Genomic DNA, 24,845 nt, shown 5'->3' with positions numbered 1-24,845 from the left:
GTATGCAAGATTGATTCAGGGAAAGTTGTACAACTTTGATAATACCCACATTCTGCCAATAATTTTTTATTGTGTGTAAGAAACTACTTTGTTGTGATAAATTACTTTTATTTATTTTCATAGTCCGGAGGATCTCCTGGGACCATCACAAATATAGCGGGCCAGGTCCCCTGCCACGGCTGAGACTTGGTCAAATGGTCACACCTCACAATTAAAAAATTTTTAGCACATGTTTTTTAGATAATAATTCACATGAATAAATATTTTGCACATTTTCTTGAAAGAAGCTTCTGATTCTAATTTATTTTTATATTTGTACAGTTGTTGGATTTCTAATTCTTGTTTTCAATAAAAAATCCCTGTTTGGTAAGAAAAATTGTACAATTCGTCTTATTTTTTATTCAGTTAGGTCATATTATTGTGTGTTCAATGCTAAATTTCAATAAAAAAAATGGCTAAATCCTATGAGAAAAGGCTTTGCCTTATGCATAGGGTCTCCAACAATGTAAATCCGTCTGGTCACATTCCCTTTTATGAGTGGAAAAATGCATTTGGCACTATTTGGTTACTTTTGGCAGCACTGTGCCAGAATCACATTTCCGCCTAGCACACTGTTCACTAAGACTTTTGTGGAACAAACAGGCTTCGACTTATTCAGTCCAAATATGCTTGACTTATAGTCAAAATGTGGATCTTCAAAGTCTGAGGCTTCACCCAGAGTTTCAAATGGGGTTTCAGGGTTTTTTGCAGTGTTTATTTAGGAAAAAAATTGGTGAGGCTGTCATGGTTCAGTTTCGGCCTGGCCATCACCTTCTGTTATTCCAGCACCTCCTCCTCTTACACAGCTCAGCCTCCACTCCCTCAGCAATTAGTCACACCTGTTAATTACCAATTAGTCAATACTCACTCCACCTGCCAGCATCTCTACAAAAACCTCCCTCAGTTAGCTCTTCCCCACCTGTTCGTATTAAGTCACTACTAACCCAACACCTCGTCAGTGAGGTTCTGTGCTTCCGTTGCTGTGCTGCTGGATCTTTTGCCTTCTGCCCTGTGAACTCTCTCGTCTGCACCTGGGGATTTACAGCAGCTCAGCATCTTCTAGAATACTCTCTGTGGTCCTGCGGATTACTGCAGCCTCTGTCTCTCCAGGAACTCTCCCTGTTTCCCTGAGGATTACTGCAGCTGATGCTCACTCTGTGCTCATCTCAAACCATCGCAGCCATACGTTCTATGGACTCTCTTCAGGCTGCTTTCCTGGTTACTTCTGCAGCATCACCTCCAAGGAACTCCCTCTAGCTGCTCCTTCGGTTCAACAACAGCCCTGCATCACCAAGTACTCGCTCCTGTTCTCCAGCTCCAATCTACTTCTCCAGTTCTAGTCCAATGCAGCCTGCAGCGGTTACCTTCATCCACAAATCATTACTTTCAAGAAACCATCAAGATTTTTGGGAGCTGTACTTGCTTTAATTCACATATGTAATTTCAAGCGGAATTTTCTCCTAAGACCCTCAGGGCTTAAGGGGTTAAAAAGTCAACCTGTTGAGGGGAAGATACTTTAAGACCTGCAGCGTTAAAAGAGAGTAAGTAGTGAGGAAAAAGTCAGTATGTGAAGCAAATTCTGGATTAACATCTTAAAACTATGCGGCACGAGTTGGCAACTGAAATATAATCCTCAAAACAATGGTGAAATGCATTAAATCTCCTAACACAACAAAATATGTATATATGTATTTGTCATAACATTTATATATAATATAAATGTTATGACAAAATTCACACTGCATTAGAAATGAAATCAATGAGTTCCATCACCTGATACTATGATGAATGTGCTTTCACAGCAGTTCTTTTTTGGGGCTTATTCAACTCCTACAGCTGTTAAGAACTAGAAAAAAGTGGCAGTATTCCTTGGTTATCCCATTTCAAAAGGGCACCTGTTTGTCACTTGAGGGGGGGAAGGGATTTGGGATTGTGTCTTTCTTCCATGGCTTTCGAGAGTTGTATTTATTCCAGCATGAACAGTACAGTAAGGCCAGATGCACAACAGCTGCTAAACAGAGATGGACCACAGAAATCAAGCATACTGTATTTCTGTTTTATAGGCTCAAGAATCTTTCTTTTAAATTGATATTTCAAAATATTCCTATTGAATTTAAACCAATAGTTTTATTTAATTGAGTTAAATATGAAAGGTTGCATCAATTGTATTGGGTCATTTTTTTGGTGTCTAGCTAATTTGTTTTGTTGTACAGAGTGAAAGTAAAATATAGAAAAATAAATTTTACTGAGATGCTTTTCTGAAGAAAAAAAATTATTGGAAAAACTTCCTATATGTTCAGACTTCAAACATATCTATTTTTGTAAAGCATATGTGTAGTCCTCAAGAATGTATGCTTACTAAAAAAGAGAAGGTAATTGACTTTCTCACTGATGAATTCATTGATGAATCCCTCGAACCTAATAGGTGAGTAACTTGCTCCCAAATACACAAAAATAAGGTTTAGCCTCAAAAGCACTTACAGTATGAGAACAACCTATCAAGAGTACTATAAAAAAATAAATTTCTGGTACATTGCATGGCATCAGGCTGATCTAAATGAATTTCAGTGCAGTGAAAACAGAAAGCACATAAAAAGGAAATATCTCAGATTTCTGATCCTGGGGTTTTCTGTGAAAAAAAAATTAACTGAATTTTATATTATAACTCAGAATTTCCAGGTACAAATGTGCTATTTGTCTTACCAAGAAGAAATAAACTGTAATTTTAATGACTATTTCTTTTCTACAGTAATTCTATTAACTATACACATTTAGAAAGTTATACTCTAAGATGAAATCATGTAAACATTGTTTTAGTGAGTTCTTCTCTAAGAATCATAGAAGTTTGATGTCAACATTTTCATTTCTAAATGTCTCCTTTCTAAACATAATAATTTAAAAAAAAAACTAAAAGAGAGCGGCAATGGGGTTTAGAAAGGGTCACATTAACAATTGACCAATTTGAGTGAAAGGGAGCAACAAAGAGGAGGAGGGGGAAGGAGAACAGGGGATTAACAAACCAGAAGTGACAGAGCTGCAGGGAACTGGTGAGCAGTTTAGCAGCACACACGGGGGGCAGAGCAGAGGCCACTGGCCTTTTCCACCCTTTCTTTCACTCTGCCCCCCCTTAAATTTTTTGATCTCTCTCAATAATGCTAAGTCACTTTGTCTCTTATTTTTTGCCAACCACCTCCCAAGTTTTCTCACTTATTTTTTCTCTGTTTGACAGCTTCTTTATTTCTCACCTGGTTTAAAAGTCGTACGCATTTTTTTTCCCCCAGTAATAATTTTCAACTTTTCCGTCTTTAGGCTAACTGCTACTCAGTTATCCTACTAATCCTTCTGATCTCATTCTGTTAAATTCCTTTTCTCATCCTTTCTTAATTTGTGCTCGGTCTTCCCAGTGTGAGTCCACCAGATTGTCATGTGAGGTGCTGCTACGGTGTTGACTAAACACAAAGCCTTTCACATCCAAGCCTGCACCTGGGATCTTTGGCTGGTGCTCTCCATGTGCATGTGTGTGCATGTGAATGTTCTTCGATGAGACACAAACAGGCAGAGCAGCAATAAAACAGGATTATGTTTTATGCAAGAATCCTGAACCTTGAAAAGAACAATTGAGTCTGTAATAATTCACAGGTGAAGAAGGCAACTGAATGTCTACAAGGACACATTTGTGAAGGAAATAAGCTGATGTAAAGTTTCTTTAATCTTATGATTGTGGTTCCTTCTTTTGCTGTAGTGCAGAGGTTATTAAGTAAAGTTTCAGTTAGGAAGTTCATGTCACAAAATTTAATTTCTTTTTAGATCTTCTGCACATTTTAAAATGAGAGGTGTCACTACAAAATTGTAAGTGTTGACAAAGGTTCTGGTCAAAGCAGTTTTAAATTACCAGTTTCAGAGCTTCTGACTAAACCAAACTACCACTAGTCAAACACGCACTGCAAGTCTTTGACCTCCAGTAAGTTGTCGGCTGTACAGTTTAATAAAGAATATATTGTGACTTAAATTAAGCTCTTTTTCAGTCTTGGTAGTATAAGCTTCCATAGTAAAACAATGAATCTCCTACTGGTCTTTAACGGCCCTGCCATCCGACATGCAAATAGTTGAAGATGCACTTGTTTGCAGTGCAGCTGGATGCTCTGTCCAAAGTTTTTTTGTTTGTTTTCTTTGTTTTTCTCCTCATATTCTTGCTTTAATCAGCACAGAATTGATAGGTCATCCTTATTTCAGAAATCCTTATCTTAATACCCTTTTTTTTTTTTTGCAGGGCAACCAGAGCACTGTTCTAAACCTGTAGGAAATTATCTTTGAATAATGACAATACTTGTACATTATTTTATTTTCTTTTAAGACATGTATGTGCTGTTTCCTATTAGAAACAGCTCTCATGAATTAATAAAATAGATTTTAATCTAAATCTGCAAACGGTATTAGAGCATTTATATATTTTAAAATAATACTTTTTTGCAGAAATACCTGTTGGGGCAAAAAAATATCTATCGATAAATAAAAAAAGATACTACAGCACTTAGAACATTATTGTTAAGTGAGTTTCATTGGGAAACACCTTTATTTTAAAACCACTGCTAAATATTTTTAGCAGTATATGACAAGTTTATAGACAGATTAAATCCAAATAGGGAAGCAGAGGAGAAAGCTAAAATAAATAATCTCTAATGCTAATCTTCTATTTTGTGAAGTGAAATTTGAAACTTTTTTATATCTCTTATAAATGTACTTTAACTTAAATCTTACAGTTTCCTCTACTGCAGAAATCATGGATTAACAACAAATGTTAATAAAACATAAACTAACAGTCCATTGTGATCTGATTATGGCGTCAAAGTGCTTCATTAATGTGCTGCTTAAAGGCATTTAAGATGCCTGGGTTTCCCCAACACCTCATTGACATTAAAAATGTTTCAAGGTCTTTGACTGAAAGCATAAAGGCTTTTTGCATGGTTTAATGATGGCAGTACATGGAGGTCACTGTCAACACACAAACAAAAAATGTGGCCCCTTGTACCCACAAACACTTAGGCCTTTTGTTTTGAACAGATGTAGCTTTGTGAAAACTGCCAGAGAAAGAGCAAAAAATATCTAAATGGACAGAGGAGATGGATGCTAGGGGAGGAATATTGTGCATGAGGGAGCAAGATCAAGAGACGAGATCTGAAGATAGACAAAGGATAGCTGAAACCGAGGGAACATATTCATTAGTTATCATGTCAAACAAGGCAAAACAGACAATCCTTTTCCGTGTAAACAACCCTGTCTCCCTCCTTCCACTTAACCAATAATCATTTGACCACACAACCATTCAACACCCTCAAATGGATGTTCATCTTCCAGGTGTTTGACAGGACATTCTGCACAGCAAAAAGAAACAAAGCTGAAAAGCTCTCTTTATGTTCTGTCCTCCTTTTACTCCCTCTTTAAACTTTTTAACCCATCTCTTTCTATCCACAGCTAAGTAATTTCAGTTCCTGCTCTTAACTCTACGTCCTTCTCCCTGTCAGTCCTGAGATGAGCTGAACCATCCCACGTAAGGAGGAATGTGATAATGAACCCCATTTTCTGCATGCTGAATGCTGGGAAGCCAAGGTCACCAGTCAGACTGTTTTGGCTATACACAAGTGTTTGGCTTTCAAGTGTGTGAGAAAGGGATTCCTCACATAGCTTAATTGCTTAGTCTGACTATTACACATTTCCACTGAAATAGATAGATTGTGAATTTGTGTCCTTGCTCCTGTTTACCTCATCTCATGCAGCAGATAGTGAAGCCATGAGGAAAAGGTTAAGAAACAACCTAATGCATTGTTTCTAAATGAGTTTTTGTGTGTTTTTGTTTGTTTTAACTCTCCTAAAACCCTGAATTAAGGGATTTTAGGGCAACTAGGAGGCTGCTAAAAACAATTAACTGTTTGTTATTGTTTTGCGTGTGTAATGATTTCTATAAGGATGGTCTTGGGGCATAAAGGAAGAAGGACCAGCTTAAACTACTGTTTTTATTTATCAAAGCTATTTTCATTTGCTTTGTTATTTGTTTTTTTGTTATTGATTTTTGGGCTATTTTCAAACATTACTGTTGCAGTTGGACACAAAAATATAAACCAAAAACACTTACTGTAAATAAACAACATGCTTATTTTAATACATTAGGTAAGGCACGCCAATCAGGGCTGTAAAAAGCACTGCCAGAGCTACAATGAATTTTTAGGTGTTTTAATGATCCGATCATCGGACTATTGATTGTAGCAATAGATAATATTGGCAATAATAGAGGGTTCCAAAACCATGATAGGGCAACCTCTTCAGGGAGAAGTTGTCTAACAATCTAAAAGTTGTCTTGATTTCAACTTCCTTCCGTCACATAATGATGTGCCCTTGAAAAAAGCAGTTAACCCCAAGTTAAATACAAATCTGCATTGATGTGGTTGAGAAAGCGATTGGGTGACTGTGTTTATGGTAAGCACTTTCAGTGGTCAGTATAACTAAAAAAGAAATATATAATTTAATTTATTTATTGTGTCCATTATCAGGTCCATAATTCTTTAAAACCCTGGTGGACTATAAGCAATTTTTTTTTTTCAAAAATGTTTTATTATTCATTGAAATGTCAACTGGAAAATCAATTAAAATTATATTCACTTACTGTTGAAAAAGTTGACATTTCAAATATTGAAAGCAGCTTTGCACCATCTCTACTAAAAGTTCTATGACCTTCAGCAATGGTCAAAGCATAAGATGGAAATATGGTTTTTATACTCAGGCAGAACTCAGCTTTTAAAGAGTTTCCTTATCGAAAACCGAATAAAAAAGACGGATGTTGATTAATTTGCCTCATCTATGGTCCAAAGCAAAAACATCATAAACAGCTTTTCAAGCATTCCTTCATTATGTCATACCGATGAATGATCCGGTAATGAGCCAGTGTGCTTCTCTGGCTATACAGCTGTCGCGTAGTTGCTTTATGCTTTAATCAAAGGGGCGTGTGTGAGTCTATGTGCAAGAAACCCCTTTCATGGGCCTGACTGACAGATACACAAGGACTCTGGAACCCTAAGTACATTCCAGAGGGCCATCAGTGTTCCCTTTGAAATAACAGGAACGATGAAACGGTCCTTGAAGGAGGTGTGAGAGCAAAGCAAGAGAGAAAGACGACCAGCTGGTCTCCTGATGAAAAGCTCCTTTTCTCCCGTTCACTGCCATCTGCGAGCTCCAACTCATCACAAAACAGCCCACATCAATTCAGAGACAGCGGGGATCCGGCTGGATCTGTGGGCTGTGTCTGTGTACCATTACTAGGTGTGATGCTCATGTTTTAAATCCATCTCTGAAAATATGCAGTTATTTCACCATGTGCTACATTCTAAGGTTGAAAACTTTCATAAAATATGTGACTATAAAGGTAGCTTAAGTTAACTTACAGGATTCCCTATTTTCAGATCAGATCTATACTATATGACTTATGTGATATTGTTATGGATGACTTTTACTTGAGGAGAGACAGAAATTAAACTTTTTTCTATTCACTGATGGAAGTCTAAACCTGTTTTTTGCTTGGCTCGGCTCAGTATCTCGGGGCTTTACTCCTCCTTCTTTTGTTAGGCCTTGACAAATTGTATCAAGACTGGTTTGAGAGTTTGTACTACCATAAAAAAAAATATATAATATTTATACAAAAGGAACCCCATTTTATCTCCACACGTAGTTGTATATCACACTGCGTGTACATTAAAATAATAAAAAAAATACAATGTTGTTGCTCATATATTACATAATGGCATTGGTTCTTTGATTATTACCGCTTTTGATCCATTGCTTTAAAAAGACAAACATTCAACTGCACTCATTTTCAATTAAAACACACCTGCTGTCCTCTGTTTAGGAAATGAATCCATTTTCTTTTTAAAAAAATAAGTAGTTTAAAAAAAAAGGAAATAAAACACTGGAAAGGTATAAATTCTGTCCACCCCAAGCATTAAGCATATGTGAAGTAATTGAAACCACCGCTAGTTTAATAAGACATTTACAGCAGACACACATATTGATTCTACAGAAAACACATAGGGCAACACTAGTGCAACACTGATGCTACCATAACTTTAATTTCAAATTAAAACCCAAACTCTGCACTTTCTAATGGTATCTAACATGGGCAGCTCCCTAAAGTGGTTTCTTGTTCTGGGCGGCATGAGATTCACCGTCCCCCAACATGTACCAAATATTCTGGTGGTCTCTTGGGGTACGTTTGCAGTAAAGATCAAGCCTAAACGTATCAAGGGTCTACAATATAAACTCACTGAACCCGCTGATAAAGGGGAAAAATGAGGCTTATTTCATGAAGCCAAAATATGGATTTGGTCTCATCTTTGCTGTTCTAAGGTCACAAACCATCCATCCATCCATTTTCTACACGCTTAATCCCAAGCGGGGTTGCGAGGGGTGCTGGTACCTATCTCCAGCTGTCTACGGGTGAGAGGCGTCACAAACCATGTAAGGTAAAATTTTCCATGGATTTTGTTACCTTTTTTCTGTCTTCGTAATGCACACAATTTTATTAAGTATTGCACTCAATAGTGTTCGGAGATTTTTCTTCTATTCACTCTTATCAGGAGAATTTTCTGAGACTTTATTAAACCTTTTTTTCTATATACACATAAAAAATCCTTGTTTGGGAGTCTAACGAGTTGATATGTTCAGATATACGGTACATACTGCTTCACAATCAATGAGGCACAGTGTATCAAGTGGAAAAAAAAAACTGTGCTGAACTTCAGAATGAACAGAACCAGAGATGCTCTAATTGTTGATATTTTCCAATAAAAAAGGAGATAGGGTTTTTATTTGCATATTTTTAGACAAAATTAAACAATGTTTTAAATTTCACACAAAAAGTAGAAGTCAGGTCTTAAGTCTTTGTGTCATGATTGTGTCCTCTGTGGACTTCTATTTCAGCATCTATTCAGTTCCACTTTGATTTATGTTATTCTGTGTTTTCTTGTTCATTGGTTTCTTTTTCTTTTTGTGTTATATTTAAACAGGCTAATATTTTTTTGAGTTACTCTCTGTTGCCACCTCATGCCAGCCTCCTTTCCCTTAGCTCCTTCTAGTTACTTCTGCCTACACCTGCTCTTTATAGGATAATTAGTCCTCCCATTGTTTCTGTCTCCCATATATATACCTCCTGTTCAGTTACTGTTTGCTGGTTTCTCGTTGTTACCTGGCTCCTCATGTGTGTTTTCCCCTGATGTCTTCCAGTTGTTGGTTTTCTGCATTCTGTTCTTGGAATTTGTTTCTCTTTGCCATTAAATCAGCAAATACTTCTCTCAGCCTCCTTGTCTCTGCATTAGGACCCTCAACCAACATCCACCTACGCTGACACTCTAGGGCTAAAGTTTAAACCGAGTCTGAACTGAATTGCCTTTAGTTTTGGTGTCTCAAAAACTTTTTCTACAGGAGTCAAATGAGTCTAATGAATCTTAAAATGAAACTGAAATTTGTTGTATTAAAAACATTACTACTCCAATGTTTGAAATCTAATACATTTATTATATGTTCTTTTTCAAATTGCTTCTAAAAAGGTCATAGGAATCTTTTAAGAGCCCCTTTAGATTCCTTACAGCATCTGTTCTTGTGTTGTCAGACAAATGTGTGTGCCACAAAGGAATGCTTTATATGAAAAGCATACACAGAAACACAGCAGGCACAGTGCCTGTGTAGTATCAGTATCAGCGTATGTTTAAACAAATACTTTTCTCTGCAGCCAGCAATGATCTACAGCTACTACACAATGTACTTTTGACTAAAACTGAATATGGTCGACAAATACTAATTAGAGATACTCAGCAAGAGAAGAGTCCCATCAAAACTGACTCATTTTAAACATGTAATTGAAAAGGGCATTCATTACAACCTTATATATTTTTTAAACTAGTTAAGGCTTGTGATTCTTACCTAATTCACCCAAGATCTAAAAATAATATGTGTTTAGGGTCGGCCCAAGTTGTACGGGCCCTTAAGCAGAATTTGATTTCGAGTTCCTTTAACTTGCTATTAAAATCACCGCCACTAACTCCATTCAAGACAGATTTGTTGGAATCTAGGAGAGGAGGCCAAGTTTAATTGCCTGGGTTTAAAATGGCCAGAGATAAAGGTCAGTAGATGCATTCGTGAACAAATCTAGCTTAAGCACAAGGCAAATGTTAATCAGATTTTAATAAATTAACAATGGCAATGAAACAATGACAATCATTGTTTTTAGTTTTACAAATGAATCCACTTGTTTTTTTCCAAATTAGAGGGTTTATCTTCATGTGAGACAATGTTGTGAGAATATGGTATGCAAAATAACATTCCAATAACCTGATTAAAAATGGCCTCAAGGTTATCAAGTTGGCCTTGGCAAATAGATTTTTAAAGGTTATCATTCCCCACTAAACACTTGCACCATGTACCATTAGGGTGACCAGATGTCCTGATTTGTACATAAAGTGCAACATTTTTCACTTTTTTACTGCTATACACAGGCAGAAAAATCCAAAAGCTAAAACAAGTTTCTATGCAGGCCAAAACTGGCATGTTACAGTACAGGTTAAAATTCACATTTGACTAATTCGTAAAAGACTAAAGCAAAGCACTTGACAGCAAAGTGTAGGGATGCAAAGTTGGAGCTGGAGAATTAACGAGGCAACTGTAAAATATTTTCTGCAATAGAGAAAAAAAAATCAGATGTTGTCATGTGAGGTCAAGGATAAAATAAAAAATGACTTTTTCTTTCTAGATTAAACATGATTGTTGTTCAGTAACTCAAAGTCCTATTTAAAAAGATGTGGGGAGATCTGATAGCAATTCAATAGATCTGCTAGGGATACACTAAATCCGAAATACCTATCCAATAAAACAAATACTTTGTTATATTCTTAAAGTATGCATAAGTGAATGCCAGGAAAGTTAACTGACCTATTTAATTTAAACGTGAAAACATAGAGAGCAAAATGTCCTCCCACAATGTTAAGTGACTTAAAAGGTCAGAAGAAATGCTTTCCTCTACTGGTCTGGCTATAGCAGTTTAATTTGGTGACATGAAAAATAAAGGGAAAATGACCAAGTAAAATATGATCAATCCTTGAAACTGCTCAAACTCTGACACCAGATGAATTCAGTCTCCCTGAAATTGTGGAAATACTGGATACTGTATTTTACAAATAATTAGAAAAGTCAAATTCTTACCACCTCTTGCTAGGTCTAAGTTAGACATCTGTGTGTTGGCTAGCATCTTGTGGTGTGCCACAGGGACAGAGAGAGTGTGTGCAGAGCTGACAGTGTTATCATTACAGCTGCTATGTGTTTATTTCCAAAAGTTCTGCTCTGTGGTGTCTCAGTCATCTACAGTGGCTCAAGCAGTACTTCCCTGTCAGTGTGTGTAGCTGCATGTGTTCAGAAGTGTGTAATCATATCAAACATTAATATTGGTAATGAGAGGAATTTCGACATTATAGTGCATTCATCTGTTTAACAGTATCTATTTTAGTTGTGCTAGTGTTTTTTTTAAGGCTACTGTAATGCGTCTCACTGTCTCCTTTGCCTGATTAGGTTCCCATTAACTTAGTCACATATCACCCATCAGTGGCTCCAAGCCTTCTCTTAACTATCTCACTGGCCAAACATGTGGCCAACTGAAACCATGCAGACAAATGAGCACACACAGTCAACAGCCATACCCATCTGGACACCCATTAGGTACCTATCACAGCGTATGATGATTTTCTCTACTGCAAAGCCATTTAGTTAAAAGAGCGACTCTTGATATGCACAGATGACCCTGAATTACAGGGTGAATATTTTTCTTTTTCTATCTTCCTGTCTTTGCCTTTTCTTTTTTTCTGTCTTTTTCATTGTCTCTGTCTCTTTCAACTGACTAAGCCAAGATAAAAAAATTTATAGAAAAATTGTTTCCTCTTTTAATGAAAAAAACAACACAACAAAAAGAGGTAATACAGAAAAGAGACTACAGCTGCTGGCCATGTTCCTAGCCCTGGCCCCTTGCCATGTGTTTTTTTTTTTTTTTTTTTGATTCAGTGCTATGAAAGAACAAAATTTGGTACACTTATGCTTTAAGACAGAATTACTTTTAATTGGGTAAATACAAAATTATTTTTTAAACTCGGGGGTCACTGCCCCGAGTGCCCCAATGACCACGGGCACCACTGGCTCTGTTAGAATATATATAGACTCAGGCAGTCCTTTTCATTTCTTTGATGGCTGCTATTGAGTAAAAATATGTTTAAGTGGTGCTACTCTTATTATTTAAGTATTTTTTTTTTCGCAACTCTACCCACCTCTGGTCTTATCCCAATTTAAAGGCATTTAAAGCAAATAAACTCTTCCCCAAGCATCTCTCCAGTCTTACTACATTCTGTCAGTTCCATTATATTCATTCTTATAACAGGAAGGAAGCTTTTATGATGAAAATATATTAATCTCTATCCTTTACGAATGCTGCTATAATAGGGATTTTTTTTTTCTTGTTAGACAAATAAGGGGATTCCTAATTTTTTATTTAATCTGCTAATTCTAACATCTTTAGCTACATCTTACTGGGCTGCTAGGAGGTGTTCTTTCCTCCTCTTCAATCTGTCCCAACTGAGTCACATCAGTCTCCTCCTGCTCCTGTTAATGCAGTTTTCATTAAAAACAGCCGGTTCACTTCATAGGACTGTCCAGCTCCCATTGCAGCATTTTTTGTACTAGACATATATGCATGCCACGTTTAGTCTCATATACTATTGTTACATCAAATCTATTGATAAATACTTGTGTTTATAGATTCATTAGATAAAATAATACAAGTGCCTCTTAATGTCTTCTGCTGGTAACTTTCTATCACATACTGTCCCAATCATGTGATTCTTAATAATGATAATTTCAATGCTGTGAGAATCCTATGGGAATTCCATGACCTCTGCCATTCTCAAAAAAATGTGAGCCTCTAATATACCCTTTGACATTAATGTGAAGGAACTTTTCTTTGCAGGCTGTCTTAACATGACCACAAAGAAGGGGTTTAGACACTAAAAGGCCTGTTCATCTTCCACTAAAGCATCGACTTATTAAAAGTCTAGACTTTGGCTGAGCTAATTTTTGACCCGTTCATTGGTAGGCATGTTGGTGTGCTTTAGAAGATGACCCCAGTGCCCTTTTTGCCTAAAGTCAAGAAGAGATGGAAAGTCAATTTTCTGGTACAAGGCAGAACTCATGGTTCAATCAATCACTGCAAGTATCAAATTCTTCAAGTCATAAAGTGGAAGTCCTAGCTCACTACATTTACAACATGTTTGACTGTGTATAGTACAATGTTCTCTCCCTGAAAGAGTGGCTTATTACAATAAATTAAGATAGTTAAATTCTTTCCTCATCACACTGAAAAGCGTTGTATCATTTTGAAAAATGTGAAACAGATCTTCCATAAACACCATTTTAATCAGACACTTTCTTGTTTGTGAACCTTGAATCCTGAGCCTAAAAAAGAAAGGGGAGGTCTGCAGAACTTTATATCTTATTCTGGGTTCTTTTGTTCAGACTACTGAGTTTCCGATGAGCTTTTGGGGTAATTTTCCCTTGTACTTGCAAGAAGTCTGCCTTTGTGAAACAGCAATAAAAATTCATTTAACAAGTTGCTCAATCATGAATATGAAGGTGCTCCTTTTCCAGAGAGAAGGGCCAGTTCCCTGTTAATCAGTGATAAAAAGCATTGTGATATCATATCATAAAATAATTAGCTTTTCTTTGTATGTCATCTTATGGTTGCTGTTTATAAAACTGATGGTCCCTAAAACACACAATCTGCAGCGACTATTTCAAAATGTCTTCTTATTATTAACTTTATACAATTTGAATGATAATCATTAGCTTCTGCTTGCAAATAAACCCTTTATTCCCTTTCTTTTAATAAACTAAAAATGTTATGAATTTTTAAGAAAAGAAAACTTCTAGGCATAAAAGAGAAAAAAAACACTTTGCGTGTTACAGGTATTAGAAAAGATGATGCGTCTAGTGCTTTCTAGTCACAATGATTCTTCTTCTTCTTCTTTATGAGCACTGTCTTAATCCGATTCCTGTTTTCTGTCCCTTTCCTCTACTAAAAAAACTTTTCTATTTTTTATTTTTTTTGATGGCTCAGCTATGTCATAAACCTTCAAAATGAAAAAAAAAAAAAACAGTTCTATAATCCCAATAAATCCCTCATTTATTGGGATACCGTAAAGCTGTATATCTTACCGCAAGAACCAGAACAGGACTGCAAGACTTTTTCGAGGTTTGTATCACCCTATGTGTTGTCCAAGGGTGATACCATTTCTTGATTGTAGTGATAATTATAGGTCACATTAGATCTCTATAAAGGTTTATATTTGCAAGCCTTGCCAGTAAGAGCTGGAACTTGTCCACCTTGTTTATCCACATGGAGCTGTCCAGGTACTGGCAATTCTTTTGAGGTGTGCGGTGCAGTGATCAGGCCACACTGACGAAGGGGCTGTACAGACCTCATAGACAGGTCAAGCATAAACCAGGCTTTACACTTCACTTGCAAGTGTTTGTGCATGCTCAAAATATCAATATTTTTAAAAAGCACAGGCTTGAATGGGCTGTTACCCCAAGAAGTAAATATCACAACAACAGCAAGATTGACAAACACAAGCTGTTCAATGAGTAAAAAAAACTGTGATTACTCCTCAAACAAGATCATAATTAAACTATTTTACTTCCTGATTAAAATTGTGTGATGTTCACAGTATGATGCAATTTAATCACTGTAGTTTGGATTTTCCCCAAAGCGGATGTGTTTTACTTTCCCACTCCAAGTGAGACACTCTATCTTGGAGTGTGACTGATGATACTGTATACCCTTACAATAGCTGCAAAGGTCCAACACTGAGAAGTGCAGTTGAAATTGCAAGCAGCCTGCATGGACTCAATCACATCAATGTTTTCTGATTGCTCAGAACATCATACGACATAATTTTTTTTTGTTAGATCATAAACCACAGTGGCTGAGGGGTGCAAACATCGTCTTTATACATTTTTACAGGAAATTGAAAAGGTCTTGCAAACTTAAAAACCTTGACTTTCAAAATCAAAAATTTGCATACTTAAAAAGTAGAATGGTAAACACAAACAATATTGTTTGTTCAATCCCTAAGCCTGACTATTTACAATCTCAATTAAAGATATCCATATACATAATATATACAGAAACTAGAAGCAGGAGGGAGGTGCATAAGAAGGGAGCATGACACTATGGAAAACTCTAAGCCCTTTAGTCCCTCTGTGCTACAACTATGACAGCCAGCTATGCCCTGCTCCTCCTCACCTGCTGTCTGTCCATCACTTTATTGTGTTCTTTTTTGTGTTTACTATGATGTACAGCCTGCAAAACCAAGAATGGAGCTCCCAATAATCACTGAAACATCCTTATAACCATTGTTTGTTAAACATGTTTCTAAATGTAGCTATAAATACTGCTGAACCCTGGAACAGGTGCACTAAAAATTTTATTCATTTGGTAATTGCTTATTCCAGAATGAAGCATAGATACATAAATGTGAATAGCAAAAAAAAAATTGTTTTTGCGTTAATCTTTTTATTACATAAGCATTTTTTTTATTTCATTTTATTGCAAAAAAAACATTAAAGACTTTGCTAAAAGTCACTTAAGTGCTTATTGGTTGTTTGAATACATAAAGCCAACTTGTTTTAACTGAAATGATCTTTGATCAGCTGACCAGATGCAGAAAACACCCGCCTTATATATCTGTTAGTTAAATGCAACAAAATTAAATACTCAAACCATTTTCACTAGATTCAGAGTTTCTACCTCAAGAGCATTCAGCATATTTTTCAAATGAACCTGATGTGCATGTAAGGCTCTGAAGCAGTTGAAGGTTCACTTGGACCTCAGACTGGCTTTGTAAAAAAAAAATATTCTCACTGTTTGCCTCTCTCTTGAATCCCCCCCCACACACACACACCCACACACACACCCCAGACCCACACACAAATGCACACACTCACAACTTCCTCAGCTCCAGCTGTGTCTTAAGAAGTCAGTGCCAGACTGATAATCTGACTGGGATAGAAGTTACCGGATCTGTATCCATTACAGAATATAATACCCTTCAGTCAGAACCTCTCCACACTTCTACTAACTGAACATTTTGGAGGTCATCTGAAGATAATCATCCCTTATAACAACCTTAGAGCCATATGTCAAGATCAGTGCTTTCTCTTTCAAAATTTAGAATGTACTTTTATCAGTAAAAAAGCCTTTTAGATCCTGTCTTAATAATTTCTACCATGGACAACCACAGTTTGTGCTACAGTAAGGCTAACATCCAAGCTGTACTTTAGTACTTCTTATGCTGAATGCTTCCTATAACTCACAGAATCACTTTACCTCTCAGCACTAAAGCTTTTACATAAGTGGTTTAATGCAAGGAAATCAAATTTACAAGTGAATGGATGCAACCAGGCTGAACACCTTTTAGATTGGGAAGTAAAAAAAGAGAAAAAAAGTTTGTACAATAACTCCACTCTTAAGGACCCTGCCTCTTAAAAATTATATTTTTCAACAAACATGGCGAAGTCACTTTTCAACAAGCGCAATACCTTCTCCCCTGCATGTCATAAAAGTCTAAATGGAAAACTTTTGGATTCTAAACACAGACACAACAAAAAAACAACAACTTATGAATTCAGTAGAATTACCCACATTGCACAGAACTAAAGAAAATGATAAAAGTTGTTTGTCTTTGAAATGGATATTTATTCCTTAGATGTGCAACGGCTTTATAAGATACCAGTGACAAAAGCAAAGCAACTGGCACAGACTGTGAAAACTGATACAGTAGTGCTTATTCCCACCAAGGACAATGAAATGTAAGCTATCATGCTCCCTCTTCACTTCCCAGAACTCACATTGAGGGCCACAGCCCGGTGTAGGTGGAAGGTCACATAAATATGTGCACGTGTGTTATTTACAAAGTGTGTGAAGAGTGTGCTCCCAATTCTCCTTGTAAAGTAATGAATACAATGTCCTTTTATTTGTTTGCTTCTGAGACAATGACAAAAATGCCAGAGGGCAAAGTGTGCTCTTCGGAAAGACACAACAGAGAAGCTGTCAGTAGCTTGCCCTCATACTAGCTGACTCCATAAATCAATTCAGTTCATAAAGAGACCTTGTGATCAAAATAAACACGATTGTTTAGAAAGGAAACCAGAAAAACACATATTTAACTGCACCTGTTTTGACTTTTTCTTTCTTTCTTTCTTTCTTTCTTTCTTTCTTTCTTTCTTTCTTTCTTTCTTTCTTTCTTTCTTTCTTTCTTTCTTTCTTTCTTTCTTTCTTTCTTTCTTTCTTTCTTTCTGACTGAAAAACTAACACTGCTTTGTTAGTCAGAGGAGAATCTAAAAAATCAAATAACATCACAAATTTTCTGCTGCATTTAAGCGCCATTTTTGATGGTTAGATTCAGGCTCCTCTGATGGAAGCATAATGGCGTTCTAATAGATTTCAAATCTTAAAAGAAATGTTTGTTTGGACCCTGACTTTACCTTTTGCAAACTCCAAGAAAAGGCTGCCTCACCATCAGTTGGGGATATTTGAAAGTAAGAGGCATTATTAACGTGCGTCTAAACCGAAAAATTAAATGTGTGGGTGTTATTTGTAGAAAAAAAATAGCTTGGAGTAATTCTGTTTTTTGCGATGGTGGTCCACTAATGCCAAATTATTTCTAACTTTATCTAAGGCTTTAAAGACCAAAGCCTTGGTATATTCATCATTCATCAAGTAATATCAGGCCTTCTAAACAATGTAAACGGGGTTTGGGCAAAAAGCATATCAACGGAGGGTTTAAAGCTATCTTAGGAGAATGTTAAAGAAAATAAAAATTGCGACTTAATCGACATATTTAACAAACCAATTCGTTTTACTAAAAAAAAGGTTAAAAAGGTGTTTTTATTTCATTTGATGAAAATTGAGAAATAGAAATGCAGCAGTTTATTTAACATGTGAATTTCTACTGTAAATATTAATTCCATAAGATTGAATTTGGGCTTTAATCTCTGGTAGCTCTTTTCTGACCTTGTAGGCTTATTGATCAGGGCAAAATAAATAAACTAAATGTTTGTGACAACTTTAATAACTACTTATCCAACAGGTGGTTAAAGGAGCATGCATAAAAAGAAGTGTGACTACAGGAGGTTCACAATCACAGGAGAGACAGACAAGAGAAACGGTTGACAAGAGCGGAGGACAATCTCAACACAAAGCGGTATCAGGAATTAGCCAGTGCAGGACTCCCAATTAAAATAAGCGTTGGTCTCTTTAAATAGAAGATGGATGATAGAAAGACAATCAAAGAGAGTTAGAGAAATATTCAAACTATTATATTAATACAGTAAAGCCCAATATTATTCATACACGTGGTATATTTAAATTTAACTCTATTTTTACTTTAACAAAGATCATTGCTTTAGTAATGAGGCACGCATTGGTCAATTATTGTTTTTCAAAGAGATTTAAAGCCTTTTAGGTCTTTTTTTGCTATCACCTTCTCCATCAAAGGTAGGTTGAGAGTCTGAAGGGCAGCTTAATATTATTGCTGTTATTTCTCTCAAGAATAAAAACTTTTGAGAAATCAAAGTCTACTTAAAGCATATATTAGTCTGGTGTTAATTTTTTTATTTTTTTTTTAGCTGAGTTACATATATTATATGGTATGAAAAAAAAAGTGAAATGATATGCAAAAGTAACCAGCCAGTATTTCCTAGATTTATCAAGATATAACAAATGTTTAAGATACTAATTTGACATACTCTCTTTACAACACCTTGAAAGTCACAAAGTAGATACCAAACATGGACACACTCAATGCAGCTGACGCTGGTAAACATAACAACTGTCATATTTCTTCTTTATATTTTAAGTAAAATTAACTGACTAAATGCTGTTTTTTTTCAATGTCTATATATTGATGTCTATATAATCACACACACACGCGCAAACACACACACACACACACACACACACACATATATATATATATATATATATATATATATATATATATATATATATATATATATATACATATGTGTTTTTTGTTTGTTTGTTTTTTGTTTTTTTTTTAATCCTTGCAACCCCACTGACTAAATGTTTCATTTAGAGTGCAGACATGATTTCTGCAAAACTTCTGAACAGTTACTGCCTTTACATATCATTCATGTTATACTGGTACTGAATACTAAAGTTTGCATATCAAAGACAAGTCAAAGAAAACACACATTTGCAACAGTATTAAAAAGCATTTCATGTAACATCGCTGCACAGCCGAGGTAAAAACAGCCCAAGTGTGGATGGCAGTATACAAATGAAAAAGTTTAAAGTAACTCACCACTGGCGTGTTGCTGGAGGCAAAACAGTCCAAGCAATAAAAGAAAACTCTGGCTCCAGAGAGAGAGAGAGAGGCAGCCCCTCGGCGGTTCTCCCTGCCTTGGCATGGTACAAGTCTCCCTCTTCTGCTCCTCACTTTTCGTCTGTGCTCTGTTCTTCAGCTGTCTCTACACGCCAGTCTCCACCACTAACACACACTGGCTCCCCTTCTGAGTGAGTGTGTGTAGTATGTGTCAGAGGGGGAGTGAGAGCAGGACGGGGAGGAAGTATCAGACATGCAAGCCACTGGGTGCGTGTGTTGGTTTGTCGCAATGTGAGAAAGCACACACCACACAGAATACATCAGCATCTGCAGCAGCCGTTGGTGCTGATTGTCCTCCAACCTGGTCTGACAGTAGCAGTGAGGCAAGCTGAAAGATAAACAGACAGGGAGGGAGAGAAAAAGGTTGGGAGGGGGGTTAACTTTTCTTTCCTTGTAGGGAGGACTGACCAGCTCCATACACATTCACTCACACAGGGATGGAAAGAAAACGGGGGCAGGGAGCAGACCTGAGCAAGATGGTATTCTGAAAAAAAAAGGCGTATGGAGGACATTGAAAACACGCTTTGAAATGTAAGGAAATATGAGTATAAAGGTAATTCTGCATCAATAAAGGTAGTATAAAGGTAATTCTGCATCAATAAAGGTAGTATAAAGGTAATTCTGCATCAATAAAGGTAGTATAAAGGTAATTCTGCATCAATCTTGAAATAAGATTCATCTTGAGATAAGAGGTTCTTTTTTGCAGTGACAAGCTGAAAGTGTTTATTTCAAACATGAGGCTCATAACTAAGGCTGCTGACTGTTTAGGCTTTTATTCTAAATTTTACAAATGAGGCTTTTCTTCGGGGCATTTTTGTATATAACTTTTCTAGAAACAATTTCAGACTGTCTGCCTTGGTGGACATTTTGTACCTAAACAAACAACCCAAGATAAACATTTTAATGACCAAATTAAGTAATTGGAAATAAAATATGGTTAAACATTTCTCTTAGAATAATATCTATCAGCAGGAGTCTGCTCAGTGTTATTTAAGTTTGATCAGGCATCCTGATCTGCCATATTTGACAACTGTTGTGCACTATATGGCATTAGAATTATGGTCTGTGTCTTACAGTGCCATTCAAAGGATTCTCAATTATACTTTTCATAAGAGGAGGATATTGCACTCTTCACAAAAAATCTAAAGATTTGTCTGCAAGCATTGAGGACTTCAGTTTCCACAAGAATTTGCCCAGCACCTTTCTCTGTACAGCTTCACTGCTGCATCTTTACTTCACTCTGTTGTCTAGGTGATCGCGACGATATTTATACTCTTTCACAGATTTCACTTCTCCCACAATGGAGATATTTTTTGACATATTCCTATTTCTGTAGAAATCTCCATCCTCCTCCTTTGCTTTGTTCCAATTTAAATGAGTGGATAGTTCCATTACAGTGCCTCAAAGCAGTCTGGATTGGCTTCTGGTTCACCTATAATAGCAGATATCTGCAGTGGTCTGGTATTTCTGCAGGTGTCGAACTATAACTTAGACTGAATGTCTGAAATATATAAACTTAAAAGGAGTGGCAAGAGTACAATCTCCTCTGGTGATCTTGTACTGCTGGCCATAAGGTCACACACACAAAACATCAATCAAAGAGTATGTGTTGGTGCAGAGAGGGGGAATGCAAAGTCAGAATCAAGATTTTTTGGGTTTGCACTTCACTAGGCTGGAGGTACAAAGGCACACTTAGCTGGAAACCTGAGACAAAACAATCGGGACAGGCAATATTTAGGTTAAAAAAAGGCAATAGTGGCAACTTTGTCTGACAAAGATTAGGCTAGGATATGGTAGCTTGGTAACTCGATCATGAAGAACGCTTCAAGAGGGCACTAAGGATACTTTAAATACAGCCAGAACAGGTGAGTGACTTTATGAGTGAATTGGCGTCAGATGAGTTACATTGCCAGTGACAAACTATCATAGCCGCAAATAACTCTGGGCCAAACATGACCAGTGTGTACCTTCATAAATTTACATTCTCTGACTGATGATTCTTTATCCTAGTGTGATTCTCTGTTCCAAAGCTGATCTAGATGTGGGTGTGATGTCATTTACAAGTTGAGAATGCCGTATTTGTAATAACAAAAAGGATTTGATTGTTATTGTGTAGCTAAATACTAAAAGCAATAAAAACCAAGACTACAGTATAACTCTCTCTTGCATTCAATACAAAATTAACTTCTGGGAAAATACAATTAATTAAATCAATTCAGGTTATTTATATACCGCCAATTCACAACACATGTAATTTGAAGGCACTGAACAGAGACAATTCAACCAGATCCTACAGTGATATTGGTTCAAAGTTTTCTATCTAAGGAAAATGAGCTGATTGCATCTACTTATTGACTCAAAGGCAATCCCTACCACTAAGCATGTTTGTAGCAACAGTGGAAAGGAAAAACTCCCTTTTAACAGGAAGAAACCTCAAGCAAAACCAGGCTCAGTGTCAGCCTGGCTCTGCTGTAATCAAAGAGGGGGTTAAATCAATAACTTGTTAATTCCTATATTCTACCTTACACACAATTTTTTGAAATTTTTGAAATGATATTTCTAAATTCGTGAAATTCCTCCTCCTGTATTTTTGCACAAAGAGAATGCAAAATACCTGAAGATTAGCAGAACCTCTTTCAATAAAAAAAAGAAAAATGAAACTTTTCACCGGTTATTCAAGAACTGAACTAATTAAGTAAAAGTATGAAGTTGCAATGCACCACAACAAAGTGGATATCCAGTTTTTGCTTTGATCTATAATAACACTAAATTCTCATGCAAATAAATGAAGAGCTTTAGATAACAGCCTTTAGCGGAAATAAGAAAACAGGCCATTATATCCATAACAATATCTAAATCCAACTGTGTTAAAAGTTATATGACTGATAACTCTGCAGACTAAACTTCCATTAGTATAAATCACATGTCAGAGAGCAATGTTTTATTGTCTAATATTTTATTATGCATATTTAGAAATAAAAGTGTTATAAAAACCCCTCTGTTAACTAATCTTCTCATAGTGGTGTGTTGTTCAGGTGGCTGGCAGAGACACTTTGAAGGAGCTGTTATAGATTACATCACCCAGGCTTGGGGCTTTTATACTAATAAATAAATGGGCTGAGACATAATAGGCCATTTCCTTTCCAGAGCTATCCTTTTGCCTTAAAGGCATTCACTGCTGACATAACTTTGTGTGTATGTGTGCGTTTCTGTATTGAAAATTTTCCTTTCAACACAAAACAATGCATTGTTGGTCTGATCATTCACTATATGAAAAGCTGTTTTTTCAGTGCAACATATTTGTCTTAAAGATTTTAATAAATAGTTTTTTTAATAAGTGCTTCCAATTTATGTTTTTGTAAGTAAAGACAAAGAATTGGAATAAGGTTGAATAAGGCTAATTAATATTTTTTATTTCAGATATCAGGAATGAAGAAAGCATTGCAGATATCCAAAATATAATTTCTGACATCTAAAAAATATTTTTATTTGTACAAATGTCTTTACAGATATCTACAACTAAATTTGTACTAGGAATAATTACATTGTGGATATCTATAATTCCCATTCTTCCAATCTAAATTAGAAATGACTACTTTTATGTAACTGATTATTGATGCAACGTACTGTATGAGTCGGACATTGTTGAGCACCTCATCCAGGAAGTCGTTATTCCCACTTGATAGCACCGTCGGAAAATATTTCCCTCTGGAATAAAATGGAGGCAGACATGGACAGAACTTCTGCTTGTGACAGACTTTCTGGTGAATTTGCTCATGCAGGCAGTGTGTCCCTCGTTTGAGGACGAGCTCATTTCAGTTTCTTTCGATTCTGTCAATTAGACTATCACCGGGGCCATTACTGCTTCAAAATCCAGAGAGCAAGCTAAAGTCACCAAACCGTCTTGGATTTTAGGTTCAAAAGCCTTAAACTATGTAAGATATGCTATTTTCAGTCATTGATTCTTGATATCTGAAATAAAAATTATGACCAGAAACAAATGAATTACAGAAAAATGAAATTCATTTTTAGATATCCAGAATGTTTATTTTAGATAGGAGTAATATTCATTTTGGATATATGGAAGTAACGGCCCAATACACATAAATGGGGAAATGTGACATCATTTGTACTAGTAACAATTATTTGTGATTTACAAATGGAACAATAGAGAGGAGTGCCTTAATAAATGTAAAACAACCTGCCATATCTCACTTCATATAAACTTACTCTTTAACTCAAGCAACAATCTTCTCCTTCGCCATCATCCTCCCCTTTTGTAGCTGTTGCGCTTTCTCTTTCTTTTAAACACGTTCTCCTTTTTTATCCTATTTTTTTTTGTATTTCTGCATTAAAATCTCTAGTTTCAGTGGAGTAAAAGTGCCACTTCCTGTTGCCTGTTGTCATGCTGACTTGTCGGATAAGTGCTCTACTGATAAGGGCTTTTCATACTTGTTGTGCACGCACTTAACTCTGAAAGGACCTAGTTAAAATTGATTGAAATAATTCATAGCAGCCGTTGTGAAAACAAATACTCAGAGTTCCTGACTTTAGGCTACATCAATTTAGAGTTGCAGATTTGAATCTGAATTTATTAAACCGGCTTCGTGAAACACGCCTCTGGAAGTAAAAACCCAATACACATGAATGGGAAACGTGACGTCATTTGTTCTTGTAAGAATTACATTTGAGATATCTTAAATGTATATTTTAGATAGGAAGAATGTTTTAGATCAGAAATTTTCATTTTGATTAGGAAGAAATGCATTTGAGACATCTGAAACATATATTCAGTCAAGCTAATTAATGTCAAAAGGGCCACTTAAAATTTGTCAAGATTTCTAGGTATTTGAAAGTTTATTCTTATTAGTACAATTATATTTTTGGCATCCTGAAATTCAATTTTACTTGCAAAAATGTAATTTAGGATATCTATACGTACCTTTCTGGCTAGTAGGAATATAGTTTTGACCAGGAAGAAGGTTATTTTAGAGATCAACAAATGGAACAATAAAGCGAACAGCGCTTCAAATATGTGCCAAACAGCCTGTGATATACTTCTGTCTGTCTGTTCTTTAATCTTTCTCTCTCTCCCCTTCTCCAGTGAACCAGAATGTCATTTCAAGCATGTCTAACTGCGGGAAGCCTTTTAAAAACTGTGACAGCGTTTGTCCCCAATAGCTGTGAAACTGTGTACGTGAATGTGGGTGTTTGTGCTTCATGGGGGCCAGCTTTCAATACCTTCAAGTAACTGTTTTTGAAGGGGTC

General features: G+C 36.2%; 1 protein-coding gene across 2 annotated transcripts in view; it reads right to left on the bottom strand.

Annotated features, from left to right (window-relative positions):
* The window catches only part of bmpr1ba (bone morphogenetic protein receptor, type IBa), an 89,837-nt gene that overhangs the window by 10,904 nt on the left and 54,088 nt on the right, over nt 1–24,845 (bottom strand). For both annotated transcript variants that reach the window (XM_038306118.1, XM_038306125.1), the window contains one exon: nt 19,497–19,905. In XM_038306118.1, coding sequence (XP_038162046.1) covers nt 19,497–19,602 — 106 coding nt within the window. In that variant the 5' untranslated portion in view covers nt 19,603–19,905. The remainder of the gene's footprint in view (nt 1–19,496; nt 19,906–24,845) is intronic.

Source organism: Cyprinodon tularosa, unplaced genomic scaffold (assembly GCF_016077235.1).
Source record: "Cyprinodon tularosa strain WSP-4 unplaced genomic scaffold, ASM1607723v1 ctg115, whole genome shotgun sequence".
NCBI classification, from domain to species: Eukaryota; Metazoa; Chordata; class Actinopteri; order Cyprinodontiformes; family Cyprinodontidae; genus Cyprinodon; species Cyprinodon tularosa.
This window is presented reverse-complemented; position numbering and strand designations above follow the sequence as displayed.